This window comes from Pelodiscus sinensis, chromosome 6 (genome assembly GCF_052426305.1).
Source record: "Pelodiscus sinensis isolate ZL-2025 chromosome 6, ASM5242630v1, whole genome shotgun sequence".
Taxonomy (NCBI): domain Eukaryota; kingdom Metazoa; phylum Chordata; order Testudines; family Trionychidae; genus Pelodiscus; species Pelodiscus sinensis.
The window spans coordinates 109,467,284-109,494,970 of NC_143057.1; the positions used below are offsets into that span (position 1 = coordinate 109,467,284).

Sequence of the window (27,687 nt, forward strand, 5' to 3'; positions counted from 1 at the left end):
GTTAGTTGATTCCCCGCCCCCCTTGCTGCCTCTATCGGACAGAGGCAGCAAAGGGAGGGGGAAGATGGGTACTTCAAAGCGGCATTTCAAAGGGGCAGTGCCACATAGCTGAACCCAGGATCAGCTGTGTGGCGCTGCTCCTTTGAAACCCTACCACGGTATTTACGCGGAGCCCAGGGTCAGCTGGGGACTCCTTAGATGATTCAGGGTTCCGTGGAAATGCCGCATTGAGCCCCGGAGCTCAACATATCAGCGCAGCATGGAGCACGGGGTCAACAGGGGAGTCAGAGCCCCAGCGAGTGCATTTCATAGGAGGAATACGGAAAAACTTGACTAGTAAATTAATCGACATTTAACATCCTTAGTGTACACAAAACCCCAACCTCTCCACTGCCCTGATCCTTGCACGTCCCTTGCTGGTGGGGGAAGCTGCAGAGAGTTTCTTCCCGGGCCAAGAGAGCCTCTTAAGGTACAAACGAAACAGTAACCACTAGTCACCGCCCAGCAGCTTAGCTACCGCTTCCAGCAGCGGCAGACAACTCCACCCCTAGCGGGACTCCCTCGGCGCTGGTAGCGGCGCGACTAGCTCAGAGCAGACAGCTCCATCAGCCAATCAGCGGAGCGGCCAAGAACGCCCCGCTGATTTGTCGGCCGAAGCCGTGACCCTTTTGCTGTCAAACCTAGGCAGCGCTAGGACCCAGCGGAGACCTGCGGCCTCTCCTCCCGGCCGCCAATCCAAGCAGGGCATGTGATTGACAGGCAGGATGGCCCAACGGGGAGGCGGGTCCTGGGGAGGCAGTGTCCACGAAAGGGCTGGAGAGGAGGGGGGAGGGGTGATGTCCGGCTGGGGCGGGAGCCGCCATGGGCGGGGTTAACTACGTGAGCCAGAGGCGGGCGGCGGGGCCGCCGGAGGAGCCTGACGAGGAGTCTTGGGAGGAGTTGGTGCCGCTGCCGTCGCCCTGCCCGCTGGCCGGCCCAGCCGCCGGGAGCCGGGGAGCCATGTTGGGGAAGGGGGCCGGCGGCGGCGGGGCCAAGCCCGCCAAGCCTTCCTTCGTGTCCTACGTCAGCCCGGAGGTGAGGGGCGCGGGGCGGGGAGGGGTCAGCCGGGCTCCCGTTCGTTGGCTAAAAACAGCAGCGTGGCTGCCGCTGAGCCCGGGGCCAGCCTGAGAGTCCGAGCTGCGCCGCCCGGGCCGGGAGGCTCCCGGCAAGGGCCCGTTGCGAAGCTTTTGGTGCGGAGCCTGGGGGCAGTGAGGTGCCGAGCGCTGCCGGCTCTCGCAGGGGGTGCCCGGCACCTTGGCCCTGCCAAAAGCGGCCGGCCGGCGGGGTCTTAGAACCGGCCTGAGCTTTGCCCGAACTCCGGCTCGCTCCCGTCTGCCAAACAGGCCTGGCCGTCCACAGGCCGGAGCTGCACTCGCGTCTCCCAAAACCAGAGCGTCAAGGCGCATCCTCGTGCACCTTGCGGAGTGAAGTCGTTCGGTGCTGTAGCATCAGCGCGTCTTTTGTAAACCTCAGCAAGCCAGATGACTAGCTTGTCCACTAGACGGTTTGGAGAGGGTAATGGTCACTGTTCCACTTGCTAAAGCGAGACCTGTAAGAGGAATTAAAGTTGATAGATACTTGAACTTGCCCTCGAGGCCAGCACTGTACAGGTTATTCTTGTTTTTCAGTTTTGTTCAGCTACAGTACTAATTGTATGTTTAAGACAGCTTTGGAATATACAGAGTTCCGAAGATCTAAATTATAGCTCATAACATCTAAAGATCAGCTGTCAACTGACCAAATACTTATAAGTAGTATTGGAGAGTTGTGGTTTAATGTACAAAGATGGTTCAGCAAAGAGATGTTGTACTGCAGAGCAAGGGGAAGCATTTTACATTAATTCTGTTTGATAAGAGAACATGACCAACAAATGGTACCACTGATATTTTAGCATATTAATTCAAAGTTTTTAAGTCAAAATGTTAAGCTTTGTTATGGTATAATTGATAAGTTGAGTCAAACCAAATGTAATTGTCAAGGTGAGCATATACAGTTATCTTATAAAATGGTATATTTTCATTATTTACTATTTTAGTCATTTAATTGCTGCTCTGTATCAAGCAATCTTTTCCTTTGAGTTGTCTGTAGTGAGGCCTGGATCTTTCTCCTGAACAGTTACTTAGTTTAGAAATTGTGTGTGTGCAAGTGCTTCAAATGATTTCTTCTAGTGTACTTTATCCTTTTGCTCACTATACTTAATTTAATCTGTTACTGTTTTGCCCAATTGCTCAGCTTTGTCATGATTAACTTAAATATTGTTATCAATAACATATTTTGTCACCTCACTGATTGTTCCTTTTCCATATAATTAACAAACAAATATATCATCACTAATCCTAGCACAGACCCTTAGGGTATACCACTATTTATCCTCTCTATTATACTGAAAATTATCCTCCGCTTAATTTTGTGTGTCTAATCAGTGTTTAAATCATGACATAATTTCTGAAGAGGACAAATAACTTCTTTTTGTTGACTGTCTTGTCAATTCAAAGTGATGGGAAGATCTGCATTTTCTTGGAAAAAAAGCCTTGCTCATTTCTACATATATTATCTTGATCTATTTTACAGTGTACCTGTATTTTGTCGCTAATCGGACAGATTTAGAGGTGAAGTGCAGTAGTCTGTAATTTCTCTTGTATTTTAAGAAGCACAGCATCTCGTTGACTTGACCAATTATGTGGTGGTGTTTAGCACCTCAATCACATCATTTGTAAGCTGACTAATGTTCAGTCTTAATGACCTACTACAATTTGTTTGACAGTGGGTGTAGAGTGTGTACTTCATTGTCTTCACTTTGGAGGACTTGTATGAATGACTGATACGCTTCTAAGGTCGTCTAGACCAGTGTTGCAAACTTCTTAATACAGTACCTGGGACTGTTCCTTCCTAAAATGTGTCAGGGAGATCTCAGAGACTGGAATTGGTCCAGGGACTGGTCATGGAGAAACACTGGAGCTAGACACTATCTATACATGGAGTTATACTTCATAATAGGGATGTTAAATTGGGTATAATCAGCTAATCAAGTAGTTGATGGAATTTTCATTGACTAATCAGTTTCTGCCCTTATCCAACTAATTGCAGAGCCACAGTGGGGTGAGCTTCTGGTGCTGGGAGTTAATCCTGCTGAGGATCTGCCTCCTAAATGTATTAAGAGCCTCTGGACTCGTTAACACCTGTCAAAAGCAGAGGTACAGCTGGGGGGGACCAGGAGTGAGCTGGGAATCCATTCTCCTGGCTTGTGCCTGGTCCCAGAAGCTGAACCTCTGCTTTTTAAATGAATTAAGAGACCAGGCTCTTAATTCATTTAAAAAGCAGAGGTGCAGCAGCAACTGGGACTGGGCGTGAGCCGGGAATCAGTTGATTCCCGGCTCAGGCCGGGTCCCAGTTACCGTATTTTCCGGCGTATAGGGCGACTGGGTGTATAAGACGACCCCCTATCTTTTTAATTAAAAGATAGGGTTTCATCTTATACTCCAGCGCCCCTCCGCCTCCTTTGCTCCCGGTGTCCCTGGTCTGCTGGAGATGGTCCCCAGCACACCAGAGGCACCGGGAGCAAAGCCGCCAGGAGCGCCTGGGCTGCCCCCCCCCCCCCCCGCCGGAGCCCCTCCGAGGCTTTGAAAGCCTCGGGGGAAGCCGGCGGGGGGGCATCCCAGGCGCGCATGGGCTGCCCCCCCGCCGGAGCCCCTCCGCGGCTTTGAAAGCCTCGGGGGAAGCCGGCGGCGGGGCATCCCAGGCGCGCATGGGCTGCCCCCCCGCCGGAGCCCCTCCGCGGCTTTGAAAGCCTCGGGGGAAGCCGGCGGCGGGGCAGCCCATGCGCGCCTGGGATGCCCCGCCGCCGGCTTCCCCCGAGGCTTTCAAAGCCGCGGAGGGGCTCCGGCGGGGGGGCAGCCCATGCGCGCCTGGGATGCCCCGCCGCCGGCTTCCCCCGAGGCTTTCAAAGCCGCGGAGGGGCTCCGGCGGCGGTGCATCCGGCGTACAAGACGACCCCCGATTTTGGGGGGATGTTTTTTAACATCAGAGGTCGTCTTGTACGCCGGAATATACGGTACTCCCCTCCTCCTCCAGACAATGCTGGGGGCAAACCGGCTTTTAAACCGGCTTCTCCCAGCACGTGCTTATCGGGTAGTTGACTAGTCACTTAAATCCCTATTTCATGATTTGTATTTGTTCTAGTAAACAACCACGTAAAAGAAACAGTGGCAGATAAAAAGAAATGGTTTAAAAAGTAGAAGTCAAATCCTAGAGAGGCAAATAGAAAGGAGCATAAACTTTGTCAAATTAAGTGTAAAAATATAATAAAAGCCAAAAAGGAGTTTGAAGAACAGCTAGCCAAAAAGTAATAGCAACATGTTTTTTAAGTACACCAAAAGCAGGAAGGCTGCTAAACAACTAGTGTGGTCCTCGGATGATCGAGACGCTAAAGGAGCACTCAGATGATAGTCATTGTGGAGAAGCTAAACGACTTCTTTACTTGAGTCTTCGTGGCTAAGGATATTAAGGATATTCCCAAACCTGAGCCATTCTTTTTAGGTGACAAATCTGAGAATTGTCCCAGATTGAGGTATCATTAGAAGAGGTTTTGGAACATATTGATAAACTTAAAAGTAACAGGTCACCAGAACCACAAGTCTGAAATAACTCATATGTGAAACTGCATTTCTATTCAGCGTGGTTTGTAACCTATCCTTTAAATCAGCTTCTGTATCTAATGACTGGAAGATAGCTAACGTGATGCCAATATTTAAAAGGGGCTCTAGAGGTTATCCTGGCAACTAGACAGGTAAGTCTAACATCAGTACCTGGCAGATTAGTTGACACTATAGTAAAGAATAAAATTGTCACACATAGATGAACATAATTTGTTGGGGGGAAGTCAACATGATTTCTGAAAAGGGAAACAAGACTTTACTAATCTGCCAGAGTTCTTTGAAGAGGTCAACAAACATGCGAACAAGGGGGATCCAGAGGATACAGTGTACTTAGATTTCCAGAAAGCCTTTGACAAGGTCCCTCACCAAAGACTGTTCAGTAAAGTAAGTTGTCATGGGATAAGAGGGAAGGTCCTTTCATGGATTGATAACTGGTTAAAAGATAGGAACATGGTAGGAATAAATGCTAAGTTTTCAGAATGGAGAGAGGTAACTGGTGGGGTCCTCCAATGGTCTGTTCTGGGACTTATTTATAAATGCTCTAGAGAAAGGAGTAAACAGTGAGGAGGCAAAATTTGCAGATGATACCAAACTGCTCAAAATAGTTAAGGCAAAAGCAGACACTGAAGAGCTTAAAAAAGATCTCACCATACTCAGTGATTGGGCAACAAAATGGCAAATGAAATTTCATGTTGATAAATGCAAAGTAATGCACATTTGAAAAAATAATTCCAACTATACATACAATATGATGGGGACTAATTTGGCTACAACTATTCAAGAGTGATCTTGGAATCATTGTGGATAGTTCTCTGAAAACATCTGTTTAGTGGCAATCAAATAGAATGTTAGGAATAATTAAACAAGGGAAAGAGAGTAAGACCTGAAATATCTTATTGCATCTACATAAAACTTGAATACTGTGTACAGATGTGGTCACCTCAGCTCAAAAAAAATATATTGGCAAGGGGAAAAGGTTCAGAAAAGGGCTACAGAACTGATTAGGAGTTTGGAAGGGGTCCCATATGAAGAAAGATTAAAAAGACTTGGACTTTTCAGCTTAGAAAAGAGGACACTAAGGGGGGCTATGACGGAGGTCTACAAAATCATGACTAATGTGGAAAAGGTGAACAAGGAAAAATTATTGACTTACACCTACAATATAAGAACAAGGGGTCACCAAATGAAATTAATAGGCAGCAGGTTTAAAACTAACAAAAGGAAATTTTTCTTAACTCAGTGCACAGGCATCCTCTAGAATTCCTTACTAGAGGATGTGGTGAAGGCTAGGATTTTGACAGGGTTCAAAAAGAGCTAGATAGATTCATGGAGACTAGGTCCATCAATGACTACTAGCCAGGATGGGTAGGAATAGTGTCCCTAGCTTCGGTTTTTCTGGAAATAGGTGACGGAGGAGGGATCATGTGAGGATTCCTTGTTGTGTTCCCTCCCTCTAGAGCGTCTGGTTTTGGCCACTATTGGCAGACATGATACTGGGCTAAACTGACTGTTGGTCTGATCCAGGGTGGCCATTCTTATGTTCTAGGAATTACTACTTTTCTGTGGTGGACATGGTAGGTGTTTTTCAAATATACAAGAAGAGAAGTTGTCCCCTAAGGACTGATTGAGGTGTAGGTTAGAGATGTTAAATTGAAATGAATGGCTAATTGAATAGTCAATGTAGATTGCATCGATTATTCAATTAGTTGATAAGCGCGCCACTGCCTTTGAAGTGTAGCAACAGCCTCGAGGCTATTGCTACACTTCTAAGGCGAAAGCGCTGCGGGGAACACGGGCCCAGTGGGGAGCTCAAGCCGTCTCCCTCTGGCCCTGTGCTCCCCGTGGCATTTCAAAGTGGCAGCACTGCATGGAGCCTGGGGTCGGTGGAGTCATCCTTAGCGGATATTGGTCTCCACATAGTGCTGCTGCTTTAAAATGTAGCCTGGAGCCAGCTGTGAGTCCAGCTGTGATTGTGGGCTGCACATGGTGTTTCAAAGCAGCAGTGCTGCATGGAGCCCAGGGTCTGTCCTTGGGCTCCAGGTGGTGCTACTGCTTTGAAGTACCCCTTCTCTCGCCCTTCCCCCATTTGCTACCTCTTTCTGATAAAGGCAGTGGGGGAGGGGAGGAACTAGTTGACTATTGTGTCCCCTATCAGATAAGTATTTGCTTATTGGATAGTCAATTAGTTGTTCCCATCCGGCGGCGCGCGCATGCGCAATGTGGCTCTTGCTCATGCGCATTGTGGGGCTGGCAAGTGGCTTTTGCAGCTGTTTGTCAAGCCCTGAAAATAGGTGAGAATAGCAACTGCTGTCTCTTTTCTGACAATCTCTGGAAAAGCTGAGGTTCCAGTCTGACTAAATATAGTCCAGACATCCTTTTCTCGATGGGAGCAAAGGTTGATAAATGGTCTGTTAATATTGTCAACCTAAGGTCTGGTATTTGACACTTCTTTCCTTAACAGAATTGGTTAACTTTCCGGAAGCATGGATGGATAGAAATGTGCAAAAGTCAGTGTCTGACACCTCCGATCCTAGAATAGGTATATTTGCCTATTGAAGCAATAGTAAAGAATAAGGATGTTAGGGACTAGTTGATTATCCGGTAAGCAAATGCTTATTGGATAGTCGAGTCATAGTCGATTCTTCTCTCCTTCTCCCCCCCCCCCTTTGATGCCTGTATTAGATAGAGGGTGGTAAAGGGGAGTGAGGAGAGGGTACTTCAAAGAAGTAGTGCTGAACAGAGCTAACCCCAGGCTCCATGCGATGCTGCACAGAGCCAGGGATTAGCTGCATGGTACTGCCCCTATGAAATGCCACCTCAGCGTTTCAAAGTGGCAGTGCTGCATGGAGCCCAAGGTCAGCTGGGGACTCCCTAGCTGACCCTGGGCTCCCTGTGGCATTTCCACGGAACCTGGAGTCGATCCCACTCCGTGCAGTGCTGCTGCTTTGAAATGCCAGCATTTCAAACATGCAGAGCCCCGGGTCAGCTGGTGAATCCGGGTTCTGGGGAAATGCCACATGGAGCCCAGGATCCGTCCAGTGGGGACTCTTGTACATTTCAGAGTAGGAATTCAGAAGTGCCTATCGAGTAGTCGATGGAAATTCCATTGAGTACACGACTAGTAAATTACTTGTTTAACATCCTTAGTAAAGAACAGAATTATCAAACACCGATGAACATGGTTTGAGGAAGAATAAACATGACTTTTGTAAAAAAAAATCCTTCCTATCTAATTATGCATCACCAGTCAATGTATTAGTATTTTTTGAAGGTGTGGGAGATCTGCAAATGTGAACATAGGTGGTAGTCCAGTAGATTAGTGTACTCTAGCCTTTCCGAAATAGATCCCTCATCAAGTGCTTTTAATCAAAGTAAGTTGTCAAGCAATAAGAGGGAAGGTCATCATAGACCGTAAAAAAATGGAAAACAAAGAATGGAGAAAGGGAAATAGTGGTACTTGCTAGGGATGTATATTGGGACCATTGTTGCTCAGCATATTCATAAATGATCTGGAAAAAAGGGGTGATGAGTGAGGGTGGTAGAATTTGCAGATATTTAATTATTCATGGTAATTACGTACAGAGAAGACTGTACCAAAAAAATGAAATTCAGTGTAATACATCTTGGCTGCGTCTAGACTGGCATGATTTTGCGGAAATACTTTTAACGGAAAAGTTTTTCCATTAAAAGTATTTCCGCAAAAGAGCGTCTAGATTGGCACGGATGCTTTTGTGCAAAAAGTGCTTTTGCGCAAAAGCATCCGTGGCCGCTGTAGACGCGATTTTGCTCAAGAAAGCTCCAATGGCCATTTTAGCCATCGGGCTTTCTTTCGCAAAAAATTAAGGTGCCTGTCTACACTGGCCCTCTTGCGCAAGAAGCACTGATCTTGGACATTACAAAGTCAGTGCTCTTGCACAAATTCAAGCAGACAGTGTAGACAGCTGGCAAGTTTTTGAGCAAAAGCAGCCGCTTTTTGTGCAAAATTTTGCCAGTCTATACACACCCCTTAAGTATCCATACAAAATAATGGAATCCAATTTAGCAGTTACCAATCAAGAAAGATTTTGGAGCCATTAAGAATAGTTCTCTGAAAACATCCATTCAGTGGACAGCGTTGACCATCAAAAACGCAAACAGTGTAGGACCCGTTAGGAAGGGGATGGATAATAAAACAGAATATCAGAATGTGTCTCTCTAAATCAAGGGTAGGCAAACTGTTTGGTTGAGGGCCACATTGGGTTTGAAAACTTTATGGAGGGTTAGATGATTGAGATGTGTGTTCCAAACAGCCAGGTGTGGTCCGGCCCATGTCCCTGTCCAGACGTCCTTGCACTCTGCCCCTTGACTGCCTCCCAGGATTTCTGCTCCTATCCAACAAACCTTGATCCCTGCACTCTGGACATACTGCCCAGGGCACTGAAGCTAACAGCGAGGTGAATGTGATTGCCAGGCACTAAGGGAACTGAGGCTGCAGGGGAGGAACTGGGCTTAGCCACCTGTGATCACAACACTTCTGCTCAGGATTTGGGCTGGCTTCTTCTGGCAAGGCTGTCTTAATTCTGTTCCCCAGCAGAAGCACAGGGCACAGACGGAAGGAAGTGGCTAGTGAGATGTAGCCTGCGGGCCATAGTTTACCCCCCTTCAGATATATGTCTATGGTGTGTCTGCAGCTTGAATGCTGCATGCATTCTGGCCCCCATCTGAGAATAGATACTACAGTTGCAAAAGGAACAGTGATAGGCAATAAAATGATTAGGAGGATGAAACTGCTTCTGTGTGAAGGAGAGATTTAAAAAGATAGGATTTTTCATTTTGAAGGAGGCAACGAAGAGGGGATATGATAGTCTGTAAAATCTTGACTGATGTGGAGAAAGAAAATAAAGAATACAGTTTCTTATTTACTACTTCATATAACACAAGAACCAATGACATTAATAAGCAATGGAGAAGAAACATAAGGAAGTACTGCTTCACACAGCACACAGACAACCTGTGTAACTTGTTGGCAGAGGAAGTTGTGAAGGCGGAAATTATAATGGATGGTAAAACCCCCCCAAAACCTAGATACATTCATGAAGGCTAAGTCCATCAGTTACTATTAGCCAAGATAGTCAGGCATACAACCCTATACTCAGAGTTTCCAAAGCCTGTGTTTTCCAAAAGCTGGGAATAGGCATCAGGATAGATTACTCAATGATTTCCTGTTCTGTTTATTTCCCCTCAAACTTCTGACATTGGCCATAATTGGAAAACAAGATACTATGCTAGATGGACCTTTGGTCTGGCCCAGTATGGACATTCTTATATTTATGTTCTTACTGTAAGTGTAGATTCAATTGAATCTGTTTTTCCTGCACAGTTGTTTCTCACATCTATATAGTAGAACTGCATAGTTGTTAACCTCAGACTTATAAACTGTTTGGTCAGGCGCGCACACGATTTGGAACTAGAAGTATGCAATTAGGCGACCGACTAAAAAAAACCCCAAACACAATACAGTGCCATGCTAAATATAAACTACTACAAACAGATTTTTTTTAATGTTTTAACAAGGCAAGGAAACTGTTTCTGTGCTTTTTATTTAAATTAAAATGGTAAAAGCAGCATTTTTCTTTTGAATGGTTAAAATTTGAAACCTGTATAAAGTCAGTGTTCAGTTGTAAATTTCTGAAAACAGCGTGTGTGTGTGTGTGTGTGTGTGTGTGTGTTGTGTTCAGAGTTATGAATAAGTTTCATTCCTGAGGTGGTGGTAACTGAGATTCTACTGTACATCCATTTTTCTCAGTTTCAAGAGTATGAGATGTTAATTCAGATTGTTAGCAGTAATAGTTTCTGTTTTCTTGTGCAACTTCCATTACCAACCTCACTTTCATTTCAGAGCCAAAGTTACTGGTTTTTAAAATGAGTTTCAACTGCTTCTCCAGGGTCTCATAAGTCCAAAATGCTTTTATCCTGTTCTCCCTTATGCATGAAATGGCCCCTAATTCTAACTATTGCCAAGAAACCATCCTTTTATATCATTCACTTACTTTAGGGACATTTAGATGGTAATAAATGGAGAATTACAAATCAGCCTCTTTCTCTAGGCCATCCAATAAATCCTGTATTCTAGATTAGTCCTTCTTCTGTGAAATTCTTCTCCTTAGGACAGCATCAATGGCACTGGTGGCTTTGCACAAGTGACATCCCAAATCTAACTGGGAGCTATGTAAAGTCCTCTGCAATAGAGTAGATTGCTTTTAAGTCAATTTTAATCATGTTAATTTACCAGATGATGGTTACCGGTTATAGTTTAACAGGGAGGGGCTGGAAGAGCACAGTCCACAGTGGGGTGATAACCAATTACCTGATAAGTATCTCGGTGTTTCCCAATTTTATTTGGCCACGGAACCCTTCTAAACTTGGAAGAATTTTGAGGAACCCCTACAGCCGGGGTACCCTAGGGTACCCAGGGGAATATTTGTCGAGCCCCCTCCCCCCCTCAAAAAAAAACAACCCCAGGAAGACAGTCTGGTATATAGAGCTGAAAAAGTAGACCACAAATAAGTAGGGATAATAATGAACAAATGCTAAATAAGGTAAAGAGATCAACATTTAGTTTAATTGCACATATTTAAAAACAAAAATCACATTTAATGTGTACAAAAAAAAAAGCTCAAACGAATATGAATTGTATTGGCAGTTTTCAATGTGAAGAGTAGCTTTTCTTTTCTTGGCAAATTCTTTATATATTTTGTTTAATATTAAAAAGTTGGATTTGCATATCTAGTGCTGCATTCAGTCAATTTCTGTATTTTGTTTTTGTTGCTGCATAATTCGAGACCCCAGTTTCACATGAGTAAGTGCTGGTGAAGTAACAACTGATGAATTGCACGTCTTGATAAAGCTGAATATTCTTGACATAAGCCACCCCAAAACATAATCAGAGAAACTTCTTTACCTTGTATTTATTGGGCATCTGAAGTGATTTCGATTAGGTTTTCATAATCTTGCATAGAAAAACTGATCGGCTTTCCTGTTACACTTAATGGATTTCAAATCCAGTTATTGTTGTCATTTATGGTTGGTAAATACTTCATGATGTTTGTGTGTAAATCATAAAGATCTGCAGCCTCCTGGCCAGGAGGCAAGAGTACAGGAGATAGCTTGGGGCAGGGTGTCTGGCCAAGAGGGGAGCTTGGGGCAGGGTGTCAGAGCAAGCTGGGAATGTGGGCTCTTGATGGGGGGAGGAGAGGGGAGCAAGGGAGATATGGGTGCAGGGTCTGGGCATGAGGGGGGATGCTTAGCTGGCTTGGCACCCTGCTGCAGCAGGGAAAGCCTCCAGGCTGTTCCTCGGAGGGCGGGGGGGAGAGGGAGGAAGCTCAGTCCCCCTCCTTTCCCAGCCCATTCAGTGGGGAACCCAGCACGGCTACCCCTCTGATACTTGACACTCAAGTGTGTTACCATTTAATTAAATTGTCACATTTCTCAAATAGATTAAATTTGCTTTTCTAATACAGAAAACATTCTTTTGGGAAAACCTTTCCGGCTGCCTTATAAAGAATCAAAAAGGGCATCTTTTTCTTTATAGGTCAGCTTAATTAAACTGGTCATCTTGTTTTGCCTGCTTCTCTTTACCAGACTGCATTTATACACTTAAAGGATTCTAGATGGCCCCTTGTAAAGGCAGTCTCTTGTAAGTGTTTCGCTTCATGTTAACTCATTGATGTGAGCATTCAAAAATCCACTGCTATTCCCATTGATCCAGATGAATAACTTTTTTTGATTCTAATTATACCGACTGCCTGCTAGTAAGCCACAAGTAATCTTCACAGAATAAATTAACATTCATAACCATAGTCTTTTGAAGCATAAAGAGTTGTTTTAAATAGTCTTAACTATGTATGTTAAACTCGGCTTCAGCAGTCTAACAGGAAAACATCGTGTTTGCCCATTAGAAGGGGAAGCTGCATGAACTAAACACACAAGAATTTCAGAGTTGACTGTGCATACACGTGCAGCTGTGTCTGTTCTAAAAAATGGGAACTGTATTGCTATCACTGGTGAAAGCTTTTTTTGCCACCTCCAAGAATATTTCCAAACCACCAATGAACATCAATCTGATCTACAAGATCCCCCCTATCAACACCACAGGAAAAATAATTCTATATGGAACTCCCCCTGACGGTCGGAATTACAATCTGGATTTCTACATACAAAGCTTCTGCAACAACGCACAGACTGACATTATTCACAAACGACAACAAATGACACAGTCTCAGCCATGCTGAACACTATGCCATCCAGAGTCTCAAAAACAACCCGGACATTATAATCAAACCAGCTGACAAAGGGGGTGCTGTGGTCATTATGAATAAGGCTGACTATAACCAGGAGGCAACCAGACAAGTCTGCAACACCACATTTTACAAACCTCTCTCCTCTGATCCCACCTCGGAATACCAAAAGAAACTACACTGTCTCCTTAAAGGCCTCCCTACAGCTACTCGGGAACAAATCCACACAGAAACACCTTCTGAACCCCGACCAGGATTGTTCTATCTGCTTCCCAAAATCCATAAACCTGGACACCCCGGACGTCCCATCATCTCAGGTATCAGCACGCTCACTATTGGTTTATCCAGCTATGTAGACTCTCTTCTCAAACCCTATGCAACCAACACCCCCAGCTATCTTCAAGATACTACTGACTTCTTAAGAAAACTACAAAACATTGATAACCTCCCCGATAACACCATCCTTGCCACCATGGATGTAGAAGCTCTCTACACCAACATCCCACTTGAAGACGGATTACAAGCAATTAGAAACACTATCCCAGAGGACACCACTGCCAATCTGACAGCAGACCTATGTGTTCTTACCCACAATTATTTCCAGTTTGAGAACAACTTATACCTCCAGATCAGCGGCACAGCCACGGGTACACGCATGGCCCCACAATATGTTAACATCTTTATGGCTGACTTAGAACAACATTTCCTCAGCTCCCATCCCCTTTTAGCCCTTCTCTACTTATGCTACATCAATGACATCTTTATGATCTGATCGCATGGCCAAGAAACACTGGAAACATTCCACAGAGATTTCAACAACCTACACCCCACCATCAATCTCATACTGGACCATTCTACACGAGAGATCCATTTCCTGGACACCACAGTACAAATCACCAATGGAAAATTAGACACCACTCTCTACAGAAAACCTGCCGACTCATATAGTTACCTACATGCCTCCAGCTCCCATCCAGAACACACCATCTGATCCATCGTCTATAGCCAAGCCCTTTGATACAACCGCATCTGCTCTAATCCCACTGACAGACCAGAAACTTCAGGATCTCTACCAAGCATTTATAAACCTTAACTACCCACCCAGGGAAATAAAAAAGCAAATTGAAAGAGCCGGACGAATACCTAGAAACCATCTACTTCAAGACAGACCCAAGAAAACCAACAATAGAACAGCACTTGTCATCACCTACAGCCCCCAACTTAAACCTATCCAACACATTATCAATAAACTACAGCCTATACTGGAACAGGATATTAAACTCCGAGAGGTTCTGGGGGACAGACCCATAGTCTCCTATAAACAATCACCTAACCTCAAGATGATTCTTACCAACAACCACAGGGCATATCACACTAATACCAACCCTGGTACCTTTCCTTGCTACAAACCCCGTTGCCAGCTTTGTCCACATATTCATTCTGCTGATACCATTGTTGGACCTAACCAATTGAGTTAAAGATCAAGAACACACATTCCTGCTCATCCAGAAATATAATTTCTGCTATCATATGCTGAAAATGTCAGTCTATGTACATTGGACAAACGTCTCAGACACTTCACGAGAGAATCAATGCCCACAAAACAGATATTAGACAGGATCACAAAGAAAAAACAGTTTCTTGCTATTGCAACCAGAAAGGGCATTGTCTCAACGACTTGATTACCTGCATCCTTCTTCAAAGGCCTTTTCACACCAGACTTGAAAGAGAATCCTTTGAATTGTCATTCATACTTAAATTTGACACTTATCACCTAGGTCTAAACAAAGACATTAATTATCTTACCCATTACCAAGATAGCTTCCCCAATTATCACCTCTAATATCATTAGCTCACAGACATTTACCTCCCCCCCCCCCCCATTCCTCTTCTGTTCTGAAATTTGATTGGTCCTTCTCATATGTGTTCATTTTTTTTTATTGTATCCTTTGATATATATGGTTGTGCCAATTTTCTTCCACTATTTGATGTGAGGAAGTGGGTCTGGCCCACGAAAGCTCATCACCTAATAAACCAGCTTGTTAATCTTTAAAGTGCTACATAGACGATTTCTTCACCAAAAAACAGGACTGCCATTGAGAGAATTGCAACCATGGCATAAAACAGAGTTGGTCTGGTTCAGTGGAGTACTGGAGTTGCCTGTAGTGTAGATCCAATTTGTTTTAAAAGCACTTCTGGAAGTCTGAACTCTTCCATCATATTTAATTGTTTAAAGCTTTAATTCATGATTATACAATAAACAGAAGAACAGGTTTTCCCCTCTTCTGTTATCTTCTGGCTTGAATTGTTTTTCATGATTGCTTTACCTTGTTTGTTTTACAAGGATGACTATCTTTTTCTGTTTTCTGTCCCAGAGCTTAATACTTTGTATGTGTTTGCACAGCAAAGGAAAAACCTGCAGCTGGCCTTACTTTAGCTGACTTTGGGATTCTGCAAGGTGGGAGGATTCCAGGGCTTCAGCTCCAGCTCCGGCATGGAAATCTACCTGGCCCCTAGCCCAGAGCCCTGTGAGCCAGTGTTGGCTGTTAGTTTTTATTTTTTTTCTTGGATGTGTAGACATATGCCCTTTGCCTTATTTCTGAGCATCTAACAACTTGACCATTTTGCATGTGGGGTCTTTTAGGGTCTGGATAACAAATATCTATATTCTAGGCCAGGCATGTCCAAAGTCCGGCCCGCGGGCCAATTGCGGCCCGTGTTCCGGTTTAATACGGCCCCCCAGGTAATTTGTCAATATCTATCTTTTAAGGCCCCCAACGAATCCATATGTATTGAGATGAATACATTGTAAAATCTCAGTTAATGTCAGTTGGTCTAAATCAGTTATAAATATATTTGGACACAACATGTATACTTGGTGTTATGTTCCTGTTCATATTTTTTGAACTTAAAAGTTGACAGACAACCTTTATTACCAATAATATGTAATGTACTTTACAATGTTCCTGACATATATTTCAGTTTCCTGGATTTTTTTTTCATCTGGCCTTCAGATATGAAAGGCAGAGTGATTTAACACCTGTTTAGATTTGTCATCCATGTGACGAAATGAAAAGTATGCCGTTTGCAATAAACTTTGCGTAAAATAGTTAATTTGCATTTAATTTTAATGGTTCAAAGAATGTCAGGCAAAATGGTCGGCCCTCACGCATGTTCACTTCATCAAATCTGGCCCTCTTTGAAAAAAGTTTAGACACCCCTGTTCTAGGCTATGAGTCTTTAATTTTGTGTGTCCCAGGACTCCGGGAAATATTTTCTCTTCCTTTGTGCTTAGGCACCACTCAGCATACTGTTTGTTGTTCCCTCTTGTTTGACCTTTCACAAACTTCCCAACTTGCTTTCCTGATCAAGTCAATCTCTTGTTAGGATAAAGGGCACAACTGACTTTTTAGTTTGCAACAACTGTGGTTCCTTTAAGGTTTCCAGTTAACCAGTAGTTCTCTACAATAGGGATGTAAAATTCCAGTTAATCAGTTAAACTTAACATTTAATCAGTTAACTGATTAAATGGGGGCGGGGAAGCAGATCCCGTGCCCCTAGCTACTTCTGACCCTGTGTTGGGCTGCCAGCTCCCTCCCAACCCCATGTTGGACAGGGGGCTGCTCCCAAGTAACCAGTTATCTGTTCACATCCTTACTCAACACGGGCTCCTGATGCACATTAGGTGAAGCTGTTCATTATGACTCCAGATGGGGCGTTCTGAAATAATTGAGCAGGAAGGCTTATGCTCCTTGATCTTGGGAGGCATCAGTAAAATCGCCCTAATCATGTGGCATGCCTCTAAGACAGTGGTTCCCAACCTTTTCCAGATGGGGACCCATTTTGACAATTCAGGAAGACTTGGTGACCCACAGCAATTCAAAAACGGGGGGAGAGGGAGGGCAGAGACACTTGGCGACCCTTTTGCAATGTAATGGTGACCCATAGGTTGGGAAACCCTGCTCTAAGATTAGTGAAATGGTTGATGAGACCTTTTCCTGGGACCTTGTGCTGTGTGTGTGACTCTTAAATTAATTGTGCCATATTTAGTTTGTGTAGAGGATTTCTGGCTCTGAGCTCCTGAAGTCACTTTTTGCAAAATGTCTTTAATAGTTACAGCTTTTTATGTGTGGTGTACATATTTTGCTCCCTATTTGATTTATTACATTAGTTATTGAAATATAAAACTTCATGGCACTGGAAAGAGGCTACATACCTGAAGATAGTTAATGCTGTTGTTCTGACAGGTTTGTCTTGTATGGAGACACGAGTGGCTGTGTGACTTTTGAAGTGGAGAAGATATGGAAACTAAATTTTACTTGTTCTGTGGCCTGTCCTAATTTTTTTTATTTAATATCTTTGTAACTTAGTTCTAAACTGGATACTGGTTGGGTTCACAGCACAAAGATTAAATCTTTATTTTAAAAAATGGCAGAGTTTCACATTATCGTTGCCAAATCATCAAGTTAAAGTTGCTGGTGGACAAATGACCTTTAAGAACTACTGCCAAACTTTGTTTGTTTAAAAGAGAAAGTCACACTTCTATCTGGAAGTTTTTACCTAAGATTGTTAATAATTGAAAGATAAGTAGGGTTGTCAAGCAATTTAAAAACATTAATACGGCTATTTAACAGTGGAATGCCATTTATTTAAATATTTTTGGATTCTTTTGAATTGTCAAATACGTTTCAATTAGAACACAGAATACAGACTGTACTATGCTCACTCTATTTCGATTACAATTATTTGTTCTGTAAAAATAGGTTTTCAATTTCCCTAATACAAGTACTGTAGTATAATCTTTTTATCATGAAAGTTGAATTTTCAAATGTAGAATAATGTACAAAAATATAAAATTTTAGCGCCTAAAGCATACTATTTCAGCCAGTCACTAAGACAAGTTTGGTTATAATTTGCAGGCAGTAGTGCTGCCTGCTCTTATTTACAATGGCATGTGAAGTAGGGATGTTAAGTAGTGATTGATCTGCTAGTCCAGTAGTTAATGGCATTTCCATCGTCTTGTCAATAAGCACTTTCACAGTTAGCCTTTGAAATGTACAAGAGTCCTTAGCAGGGGTTCTTGTGCATTTCGAAGTTGGAACACAGTGGGGAGCCCAGGGCCAGCAGGAAGTTCCGCTGACTCTGGGCTCCATGCGGGCGCTTCTTGTTTGAAATGCACAAGAGCCCTCTCTGGGACTCTTGTACTTTTCAAAGCTGGCATGCCTCATGGAGCCCAGGGTCCCAGCTGATCCAGGGCTCCATGCGGCGCTGCCACTTTTAAGTACCCTCCTTCCTTCCTTCCCTCTCCACCCTTCCGCTACCTCTGTCAGAGGCAGCAAGGGGGGCGCAACTAGTCGACTTTCCGGTAAGTATCTGGTAAGTATTTGCTTATTGGATAGTTGACTAGTCCTTTACATCCCTAATCTGAAGGTGATAACAGAGGTTCTTAAGGCACTGCTATAGCCAACATTGCAGTAGCCAGCATTAGAATATATTTGAGCCAGATGTAAAGATTTATATGTTCTTCCATGCTGCAACCACCGTTCCAGAGGAGATGTCCATACTGGTAGGATTTCCATCGACTATTTGTTTAGTCTATAAGGGCACCTCCACCTTTGCCGGGGTCTTGCTACAGTTCAAAAGCGGAAGCCCCACGGGGAGCGTAGGGCCAACGGGACTCCCATGCTTCCTGCATGCCTCAGCATTTGAAATGTACAAGTGCCCCAGTGGGGTGCTTGTACATTTAAAAAGAAAGCCCTACAGGGAGTATGAGACCTGCCCTGCCCCTGCCCAGGCTGCAGAGCCTTAGGGGAGAGAGGTGCTTTATGTGACTGCCTGTTGTGGAGATCGGCAGCTCCCATTGGCTAAAAACTGACCAGTGGGATTGTGCTGGGTGCAGGCAGAGTCATGAAGCACCTCTCCCCGTGCTCAGTTTGTGAAGCAAAAACAGCGTGGCAGCTACTTTTCTCAGTGGCATGTGGGGGCAGGCAAGCAGAATAGTCTGCCTGAGGTTCCCTGCTGCATCCACAGGCTGGATCCGGTGGCTTGGCGGCCCGAATCTGGCCCACGGAGGGTGTTTTGCCCAGGCCTACCCTAGGCTCTAGAGTTTGAGGGGAATATGGGGAGTGTCTCTTTCTCAGTTGGGGGCAACTCAGAGAAGGTTTTAATTTTTTTTGTTTTTGTTGCTTCTCACTTGTGTGTGGCCCCCAACTGATTTTTCTGTGGGTCAGCAGCCCCTGACCCAAAAAAAGATTTCCCGCTAGTGTTCCCTCTAAGCTGCTTGGTGGCACAGCTTCACAGTCAATTAATCAGCTCTGCCCAGTCAGAGGCTCAGAGCTCCCTCCATAGAGCTGACTGACAGGGCGGGACTGATTAATCACTTGTGAAGCTGTGCTTCTTGTTCTAGAGCAGGGGTGTCCAAACTTTTTTCAAAGAGGGCCAGATTTGATGAAGTGAACATGCATAAGGGCCGACCATTTTGCCTGACATTCTTTGAACCATTAAAATTAAATGCAAATTAACTATTTTATGCAAAGTTTATTGCAAATGGCATACTTTTCATTTCGTCACATGGATGACAAATCTAAACAGGTGTTAAATCACTCTGCCTTTCATATCTGAAGGCCAGATGAAAAAAAAAAAAATCCAGGAAGCTGAAATATATGTCAGGAACATTGTAAAGTACATTACATATTATTGGTAATAAAGGTTGTCTGTCAACTTTTAAGTTCAAAAAATATGAACAGGAACATAACACCAAGTATACATGTTGTGTCCAAATATATTTATAACTGATTTAGACCAACTGACATTAACTGAGATTTTACAATGTATTCATCTCAATACATATGGATTCGTTGGGGGCCATAAAAAATAGATATTGCCAAATTACCAGTGGGGCCGTATTAAACCGGAACACGGGCCGCAATTGGCCCGCGGGCCGGACTTTGGACATGCCTGTTCTAGAGGGAACACTATTCCCCACCCCTGTATTTGCCATCACTCTTATTCAGATCTTTCACAAACTAGAAGAGTAACACCTTTTTTAAAATTAGGAAAACCGCAAATATTGTAAGACTACAAATATTGCATGAGCTGTGTGGGGTCTCTGCTTCTAGCTCTGTTGTGAAATTTATTTCTTGTTGATGGTATCCTTGTCAATTTGCAAGAGAAGAGACATTTCAACCTTTTTCCCTGGGCCTTGAACAGAGCAGTGCTTTGTAGATTCCCCAAGATAATCTAGGGTACATCTACACTGCAACACTATTTCAAAATAACTAGCACTATTCTGAAATAAATTAGTCCATGTCTGCACAGCAGGCAGTTATTTCGAAATAGTGTCAAAATACTGTCAAGCTGAAGGACTACTTACTCTGATTCCTGTAACCCTCATTGTATGAGGAGTCAGGGAAGTCAAAGAAGAGTGCTTTATTTCGGAGTAAGTGCTGTGAGATGCTCACTATTTTGAAATAAGCTATGCAATTAACATAGGTTAATTTGTGTAGCTTTTCGAGTTTAAGTCCTGCAGTGTAGAGACACCATTAGTGTTTGAGTCATACTGTCAATGGTACTAATGTATTTAGAGTTCTTTACAAAGAAACAATGGACTCTGCTCTTTTGTTTCAGGAAATACAAATAAGGGAACCCACAGAAAAGGAAGTAAATCTTCAATTGTTACCAGGTAACTGCTGTGTTGCATTGTTTTTTGAATGTAGAATATAAAATTGTCATTTCATGAAGATGTGCTATAAAAATATTCTCATTTGTTTGGTGCAGTAAACATTCAAAAGACATCTGTATCTTGAGTAGTAAATAGAGGATGAAAGGTAAGTAACCATAAAGGCTAAACGTTCTGTTTGCATCTGCATGGCTCTGAAATCCAAAGTTGGCATTTGTTTAACCTTGAGTACTGTGTTTACAGGTGTCCTGCATGAGGAAGAATTGTGCCCATGTTTTAAGTTTCTGTATTTTTCTAATGAAGACTTAGAAGGATATAGGATATAAATTTAGGTTGTGTTTTGTCTGAAAGTGTGACAGGAGATCTAGTGCACTGTCCTCAAGAGTGCAAGTTGAGCTATTGTAAAAGATTTTGTAGTTACAGTTCCAAATTACACATTTGTTTTACACTTGTGTTTTTTACAGCTATTCAACTTCAATGACTAACCTTTTAGATAAAAAGCTTTTATGTTAGGAATGACAATAAAATCCGTGAGAACCTCTAAATATTCTCCAACAAACAGTGTCAAATGTTGTAGTAGTAGTAGTAGTAGTAGTAAAACAAGAATTCAAGCTTTTGAATTCTTCAAAAAGAAACTAGAAATGGTACAAACCTAACTGTTTAAAATTCTTTAGTCTGCTTTTAAGTCTTTACTGTGTCCTATGAAAGGACAGCAAAAACTCATGCAATTAGCATTAAGCTTGGAGCTTACAATCTTTGCATGTGGGGTGTAGAGCTTAGTTCTGGTCATTACAAATGTGGGCTTTGAATATCCTTTGCACCTGTGGAATCTGTGTACTGTTGATAACACATCAAATGCATGTCATGATTCCGTGCCAAGACAGCATTAAGAGAGTTATGGTTGTAGATAGCAATTCATACGAAAGCATTAGCATGCTGTAGGCTACAAAAACTTGACAGTGAGAATTTATAGTTGAGACTTTTGATTTCATGAAAGAAGTTGACTTTAATCTCCATGACACTCAATGCTCTCCCTGTCTACAACACACTGAGGCAGCATTGCTTTGTTTCTCCAGTATGCCTCCAATTTGAACCTAGAGCAGCCACTTAGATTGGACCCATGTAAGCTCAATTTATTCACAAGGGTACAATTTGTAATATGTAAATTTTCCATTAGAAATTAAGATTAGCAGTTAATTTCAAAAGCCATTGACCAGTTTTTGAGCCAGTAAACTTGAGAGAGAGAATCCCTATATAAGAAGTTCCCTTGAGCCATTTCTGTGTGGGTTTTTTTTTATGGCACTTCTGTGCCATGGTAAATTCAACCAATGAATGGATAGGAAGTTTGAACTCGGTTAATGCTGAGTTGGAGGTTGAATAGTTTACTTTGTATATTAATATTTACAATGTTCCACAGTGGTGCAAACTAAGACTCTGTTTATTTCAATCAGGTGAATTGCTGCTCTGTGAGGCAAGCAGAGTATTAAAATGTGTACAAGAAGACGGTTCAAATCGTGGCACCTATGGGAAACTTATTTGCACAAACTTCAAGATTGCTTTTCTTGGTGATGAATCTTCTGCAGATGATGTAGGAAGACAAACTTCATTTGGCTAAGTCTTGTGAATGTGACTTCTTAGAGGCAGTGTGTATTGCTTGCTATGTAGCCCTTGACCCACTCTTCCCCCCACCAACCGGTATTGTTAGAGGGAGTGTTACAAAGAAATAAAATGGAATGCTTTGTAGCAAGCTTTGTATGTGGCACTACATACCACTAAACCCTGTTTGTGCATTTAATGTCCAAACAGGGCCCTCTTTAGTCATGACAGAGAACTTTTATTTCATGGGTCCATCTTTTCTGTGAGAGGTCACAACTTTCTCCTCAAAAGCATTTTTGTCCCAAACAGTCATAATATAGAGATGATAAAACTAATGCAGTCCTATTTCTAGTAGAAGTCTCAGTCTCTAGTTCATGCTCTGTTTTAGAACTACTACTACATTATTGAAAATTGCTCCTGTGAATAATGCATTTTCTATTATAATACAGGCAGTCCCCGGGTTACGTATAAGATAGGGACTGTAGGTTTGTTCTTAAGTTGAATTTGTATGTAAGTCGGAACTGGTACATATTGTAGGGGATACTCTAGCCAAACGTTTCTCCAGAGCTCAGTTTTATTCTCCCACACCTCACTTCCCTCAGTCCTTTATTCTCAAGCTGAGGTGTCTGCTGAGAGAAGCCGCTCCGTGTCTCCCTGGTCTGCTGGGGGGAAGCAGCTAGTGTGGGGTTGCCTCACCCCGTTTGTAAGTAGGGATCCGATGTAAGTCGGATCCATGTAACCCGGGGACTGCCTGTACTTAAAGACTAAGTCCATGATTGTTGCAAGTGGGGATGGGTTTGACTCAATGCGTTCTTTTGAATGCTGAGTGCAAGCCCTTGTGGGCATTTGTAAGCACTCTTAAGTCAAATTTAAATTTGTTAATAGCCATTCCATGTGAATTGGTAGGTAGTCTGTACAGGTCAAGTTTAAATCTATTTTACTGTCCAGACAAGTGCTTTTACTGGTTTAATTAAATCTTAAACACCTCTTCAGTTTTAAAAAAAACCCAAAGTGTATCTTTAGATCTGTTCAACTTATAATGTCGAGTCTAGTCTGTTATTTATCTGGCCTCATTAGTGTAATATTTGAATGCCCCCACAAGCTTTTATCCTCACAAACCCTTGTGAGATACAGAGCTATTTGCCTCAATTTATAGATGCAGAACTAAGGCATGCAGGGGCCTGGTCTACATTGTGAAGTTAGCTTGATATAAGTTACTTTGTGTCGATCTATTTGTGCATGTACTGATGTAAGTATCCTATTACAATATGGTAAAACCACTTCCTTGCATGGCGCAGAGCTATGGTGGGCCTACTGAGATCAATGCAGCAAGAAGGTAGTAGACACTGCATGATCTGTGTCAACCCTGGTGGCAGTTGTTCACAGGGCAACAATAGTGAAATCTGCTGCCTGGGGTCATGGAAACTGGAAGCCTTCCTCTCCACATGTCCTCTGAACCCAACATGTATTTTTGAAATGCTTTTGATTGTGCTTCTTAGTGGGCAGTTTAGTTAGTCATACTAGCCCCACACCCTAGATGCGCTCCTGCCTGGAGTAGACAGGAGGTGTTGGACCAGGTGTAGAAATGTAGATTTCTACCAGCTGATAGTTTGGGGGATGCAGACAAAGAAGTAGAAGAGGGATCAGCATCAGTGCTACATGAAAGAGAAGGAACTGCTGCAATATGCCACAGTGAAAGACTGTCACAGATCTGTGCTGAGCTGTAGACTTGCCTCTATGTATTCTTCAAGGTGCGTAGTGGACCTTCTCTTATATTGATATGGGCTGGGTAGGGAAGTGCTCCAAATTATCCACCAGTGCTAGCATAACAATAGAAAAATAGCCTTTTCCATTCATATACTCTGTGGCACTGCACATTGTTAAAGTGCAATTGGGACTACCCAACCCTCCCACCCCCACTTCCCTGGCGCCCTTTAGGGAGGACGGAGGTTTGAAGCACCTCCTCTTCCCAATTGCATGGGCACGCATAAAACCATACAGAAGAGAGACAGAATTACCAGGCAGGTGATCTTTGTCAGAAAGCAAGGGGAAACTTCTCAGTTTGCTGCCTTCCTGACTCTGAGGAGAATGGGGGCAGATGAACCTGGACCTGCTCCAGTTGCGGGGGCATGTACCCCTTTCCACTGGAGCTGCAGTGGCCATGGAAAGGTGCTTCCCACCTGGCCCCAACCTGCTGCTGGGAGAGGGGGCTGGGGTAGTCCTCTCTTCCCCAGAGCAGCCTGAATATTGAACCCTGCACCCTCAGCCTCACCCCATACTAGTGATTTAAATGAAGGATGTACATTTTCAATTTCTTTTCTTAAACAAAAATTGAGTTAATGACCTGAGCAACCCTGGGTAAGTCGTTTATATCATACTTGAGATGCATGACAGTAATATCAGACTACTTTCAGAATCGACTTAAAGGTCTAATCTAAAAATGACCGTTGAAAACTTTCACAATTTAATTTTATGTTCATATAACTTACTTCTGGAATACATATGCTCAGTTAACATGCAAAACTTTTCAACGACAAACTGCAAACTCATATGGGGTTTGAGTTTCATACACTCATAACCATTAGTAACAAGTTCTGAAGACAAGGTTTTGTCTGCCTTTAAAGATATTACATGACTGAAAGCCATGTATAATTTGGGTGAATATAAACTAGTTCAGTCTCCCACTCTTGCTTTAAAAGGCCAATAGGTAAAAAGGAGATTAATGCTTGTTAATAAAGTAAATAATATGTTCACTAAATACATAGGTGATAGTACTCTTGAGGGAAAAATGCTCTTGTCTAGTTTGACTATAATGTGCTTCATTACTGGAATTTTGTATAATATGAAATGTTTTGTCTTGTAGGAACCAGAATTTAAGAATAAGATCATAGAAGAAAATGACATAACTCTGCATTGTGTAGACCACATTTATGGAGGTAGGCTTGCTTCCCTCCCTCTTTTATCCTATGTTTCATATAACTCTAAAGATATCAGCTAAAAGTTTTTAACATATTTAACTATTGATAGTCAATGTAATTTAGATTCCTAAATGCCAGCATTGATCTTGAAAATGACATTTAGGCTCCTAAATTAGTTAATGTTGCAGTAATGCCTTTAAAAAACCTGGACTTTGTACTTTTGGTTTGCAAATGTGTCTACTTAGGATAAGTAACATAATTGCAATGTGATACTTTCATCGCTTAACTTGGAATAAATAGTGAAGTGAAACATGGATGAATTAATTTTTTTTACATTCATCTTTCCTATTCTTTCAATTAAAGATTGGTTTGAACATAAAATACAGCATAAGTCAACATGTTGTTTGATGCAGGTCTTTCACAGCTTTGAAAAATTCTTTGATTCAGGCTAGTCCTTATGGTTTACCCACTTCGTTAACGTACTGGGATGAAACTGGAAAATCTAAATTTTGTCTAAGTTTCTGATTAGGCCGATTGGAAGTTAATTTAAGTGAGATGTCACTATTCTTGGCACAGTGCTCCTAGTAACATATCTGGCTACAACTGGACCACATTGGCTTAGTAGATGTGGGACCATTATCAAGTGTTTGATGCACAGAGCCATAAAAGTTTTTCAATTTATTGGTTCTAAGTAATAGCACATCAGAACAATTTAGATATTGAGTTGCCAAGTGATTATTTCATGCTTCTGTGGTAGACTTACAGAGAAATGCAACCTGAAAATAAAAAAATCTTTTCAATTTTATCTCAATGTTAGAAGAAGGGGTCGAAAGGGAGGAAAAAAGAAATTTTTACCAAAGATTGGATTCAGCATACTTGAAATGTCTTAGACAAGTCTATCATTTGTAATATTAAATAAAAATTGAAAGCCAGTCTGAACTTATAATTAATATGATGAAGGGGGAATGATTAATATGATGAAGGGGGAATGAGTGTAAAGTCTGGAGGAGAGCAAGGAAGATTAATTTGTCCAATAGAGAGCAGATCTTTAACACAACAGTGACAGGAGAGTCTGATAATTAAAATATTTTAAAATAATTCAACTTCAGAATGGTCATCTCCAGATCCTTCCCTTACTTGGAGACATTTAAGCAATGTCAACTATACAGTTGCTCTCATGCCATGAGGCTCTGCTGTTCTCTCCAAAGGTTATTGTTTTCCTCTCCTTTTATCCTAGCTCACACAAAATTATGGGTCCCCTCTCTCCCTGCTCTCCTCCAGACTTTACACTCCTTCCCCTTCATCATATTAATTACAAATTCAGACTAGCTTTCAATTTTTATTTAACATTACAAATGATAGACTTGTCTAAGACACTTCAAATGAACTGAATCCGGTAAGCTGAATCCAGTATTTGGTACAAATTTCTTATTTTTTTTTGCTTTCTACTGGACAAATTAACCTCTGATATGGGTTGCATGAATACTTGTGATTTGCAGTGTGGCATAGCTAATTGATTAAATTTGCCACATTCAACAAATATTATGTAAAAATGATAGGTTAGTGGCTATGTGGGCACCAAAGGCTAGTTCAGATGAACACTCTGTTGAAGAGGCAGGCCAGATCCAGCCCACCAAGCCGCTGGATCTGGCACCTGGGTTGCCTGGTCTGGCCCATGGGCTGCTTCAGAACAGACCCGTGCTGCTGTAAGTGGCTCTCTGCTCTGGGTGCCAGGAGAAGAGGGAGGCTTCGTAGAAACTGGCCAATGGGTGCTGAGAGTTTGCTGCAAGTAGGTTTTGCACAAAGCTTTCCCCAGCGCCCCGAGCAGAGAGCCACAAGGAGAAGCCAGTCCTTTTGTGCAGGCTGGGGCTGCAGCAGGTAGGGAGCTGGCCTCAGGGTCCTGTAGGGCTGTTGGCTGGGAGCCACTTAGGTAAGCATCTCGTTGCCAAAGCCTGCATCCCAACCCCTTCCTCCCCCAACTCCCTGCCCTAGGTCACCATCCAAACCCTCTGCATCCCCCCCTCCCCAGGTCACAACTCTCTCCCAGACCCTGCACCCCCTCCTGTACCCTTCCCCTACGCCAGAATCCTCTCCGGCACCCATGTTGCCTCCCTGACACTAACCCTGAAGTCTCTGCCCCAGATAACTCCCTTTTTCATCCAAACTCCCTCTGAGAACCCATACCCTCTGCTGCACCCCAGTCCCCTACACTGAACTCCCTTCTGTACCCACCTCCATAAAAAGTGCAGCCCTTGACAGCTTTCCAAAATCTTGTAGTGCCCCCCCCATCAAAAATTATTGCTCACCCCTGCCCTATTTTACTTGTATATGAACCCATGGAGGTTTTCACTATGCCCTATAGCTATCCCATAAAACTGCCCCTCTTCTGGATAATTTTGAAGGAAAGCCTAGATAACAAGTTTTATTTGCTCCCATAAGTTGGTTGCGGTTTTTTTTTCCATGTTCTGTCTACCACAACTTAATGCCCAAGTTGTAACTGGTTAGCTGCTTGTGGGAAGCAGCCA

General features: G+C 42.9%; 1 protein-coding gene across 3 annotated transcripts in view; it reads left to right on the top strand.

Annotated features, from left to right (window-relative positions):
- The first annotated feature begins 828 nt into the window (after nt 1-828).
- The window catches only part of MTMR12 (myotubularin related protein 12), a 61,496-nt gene continuing 34,637 nt past the window's right edge, over nt 829-27,687 (top strand). The window contains exons 1-4 of one of the 3 annotated variants that reach the window (XM_075932591.2): nt 829-1,074; nt 20,597-20,651; nt 22,100-22,236; nt 25,108-25,180. In XM_075932591.2, the coding sequence (XP_075788706.2) occupies nt 862-1,074; nt 20,597-20,651; nt 22,100-22,236; nt 25,108-25,180 (478 nt within the window). In that variant the 5' untranslated portion in view covers nt 829-861. Of the gene's footprint in view, nt 1,075-12,035; nt 15,516-20,596; nt 20,652-20,746; nt 20,797-22,099; nt 22,237-25,107; nt 25,181-27,687 lie in introns of those variants that run through there. The other 2 variants (XM_014570201.4, XM_075932592.2) reach the window with 2 other exon arrangements.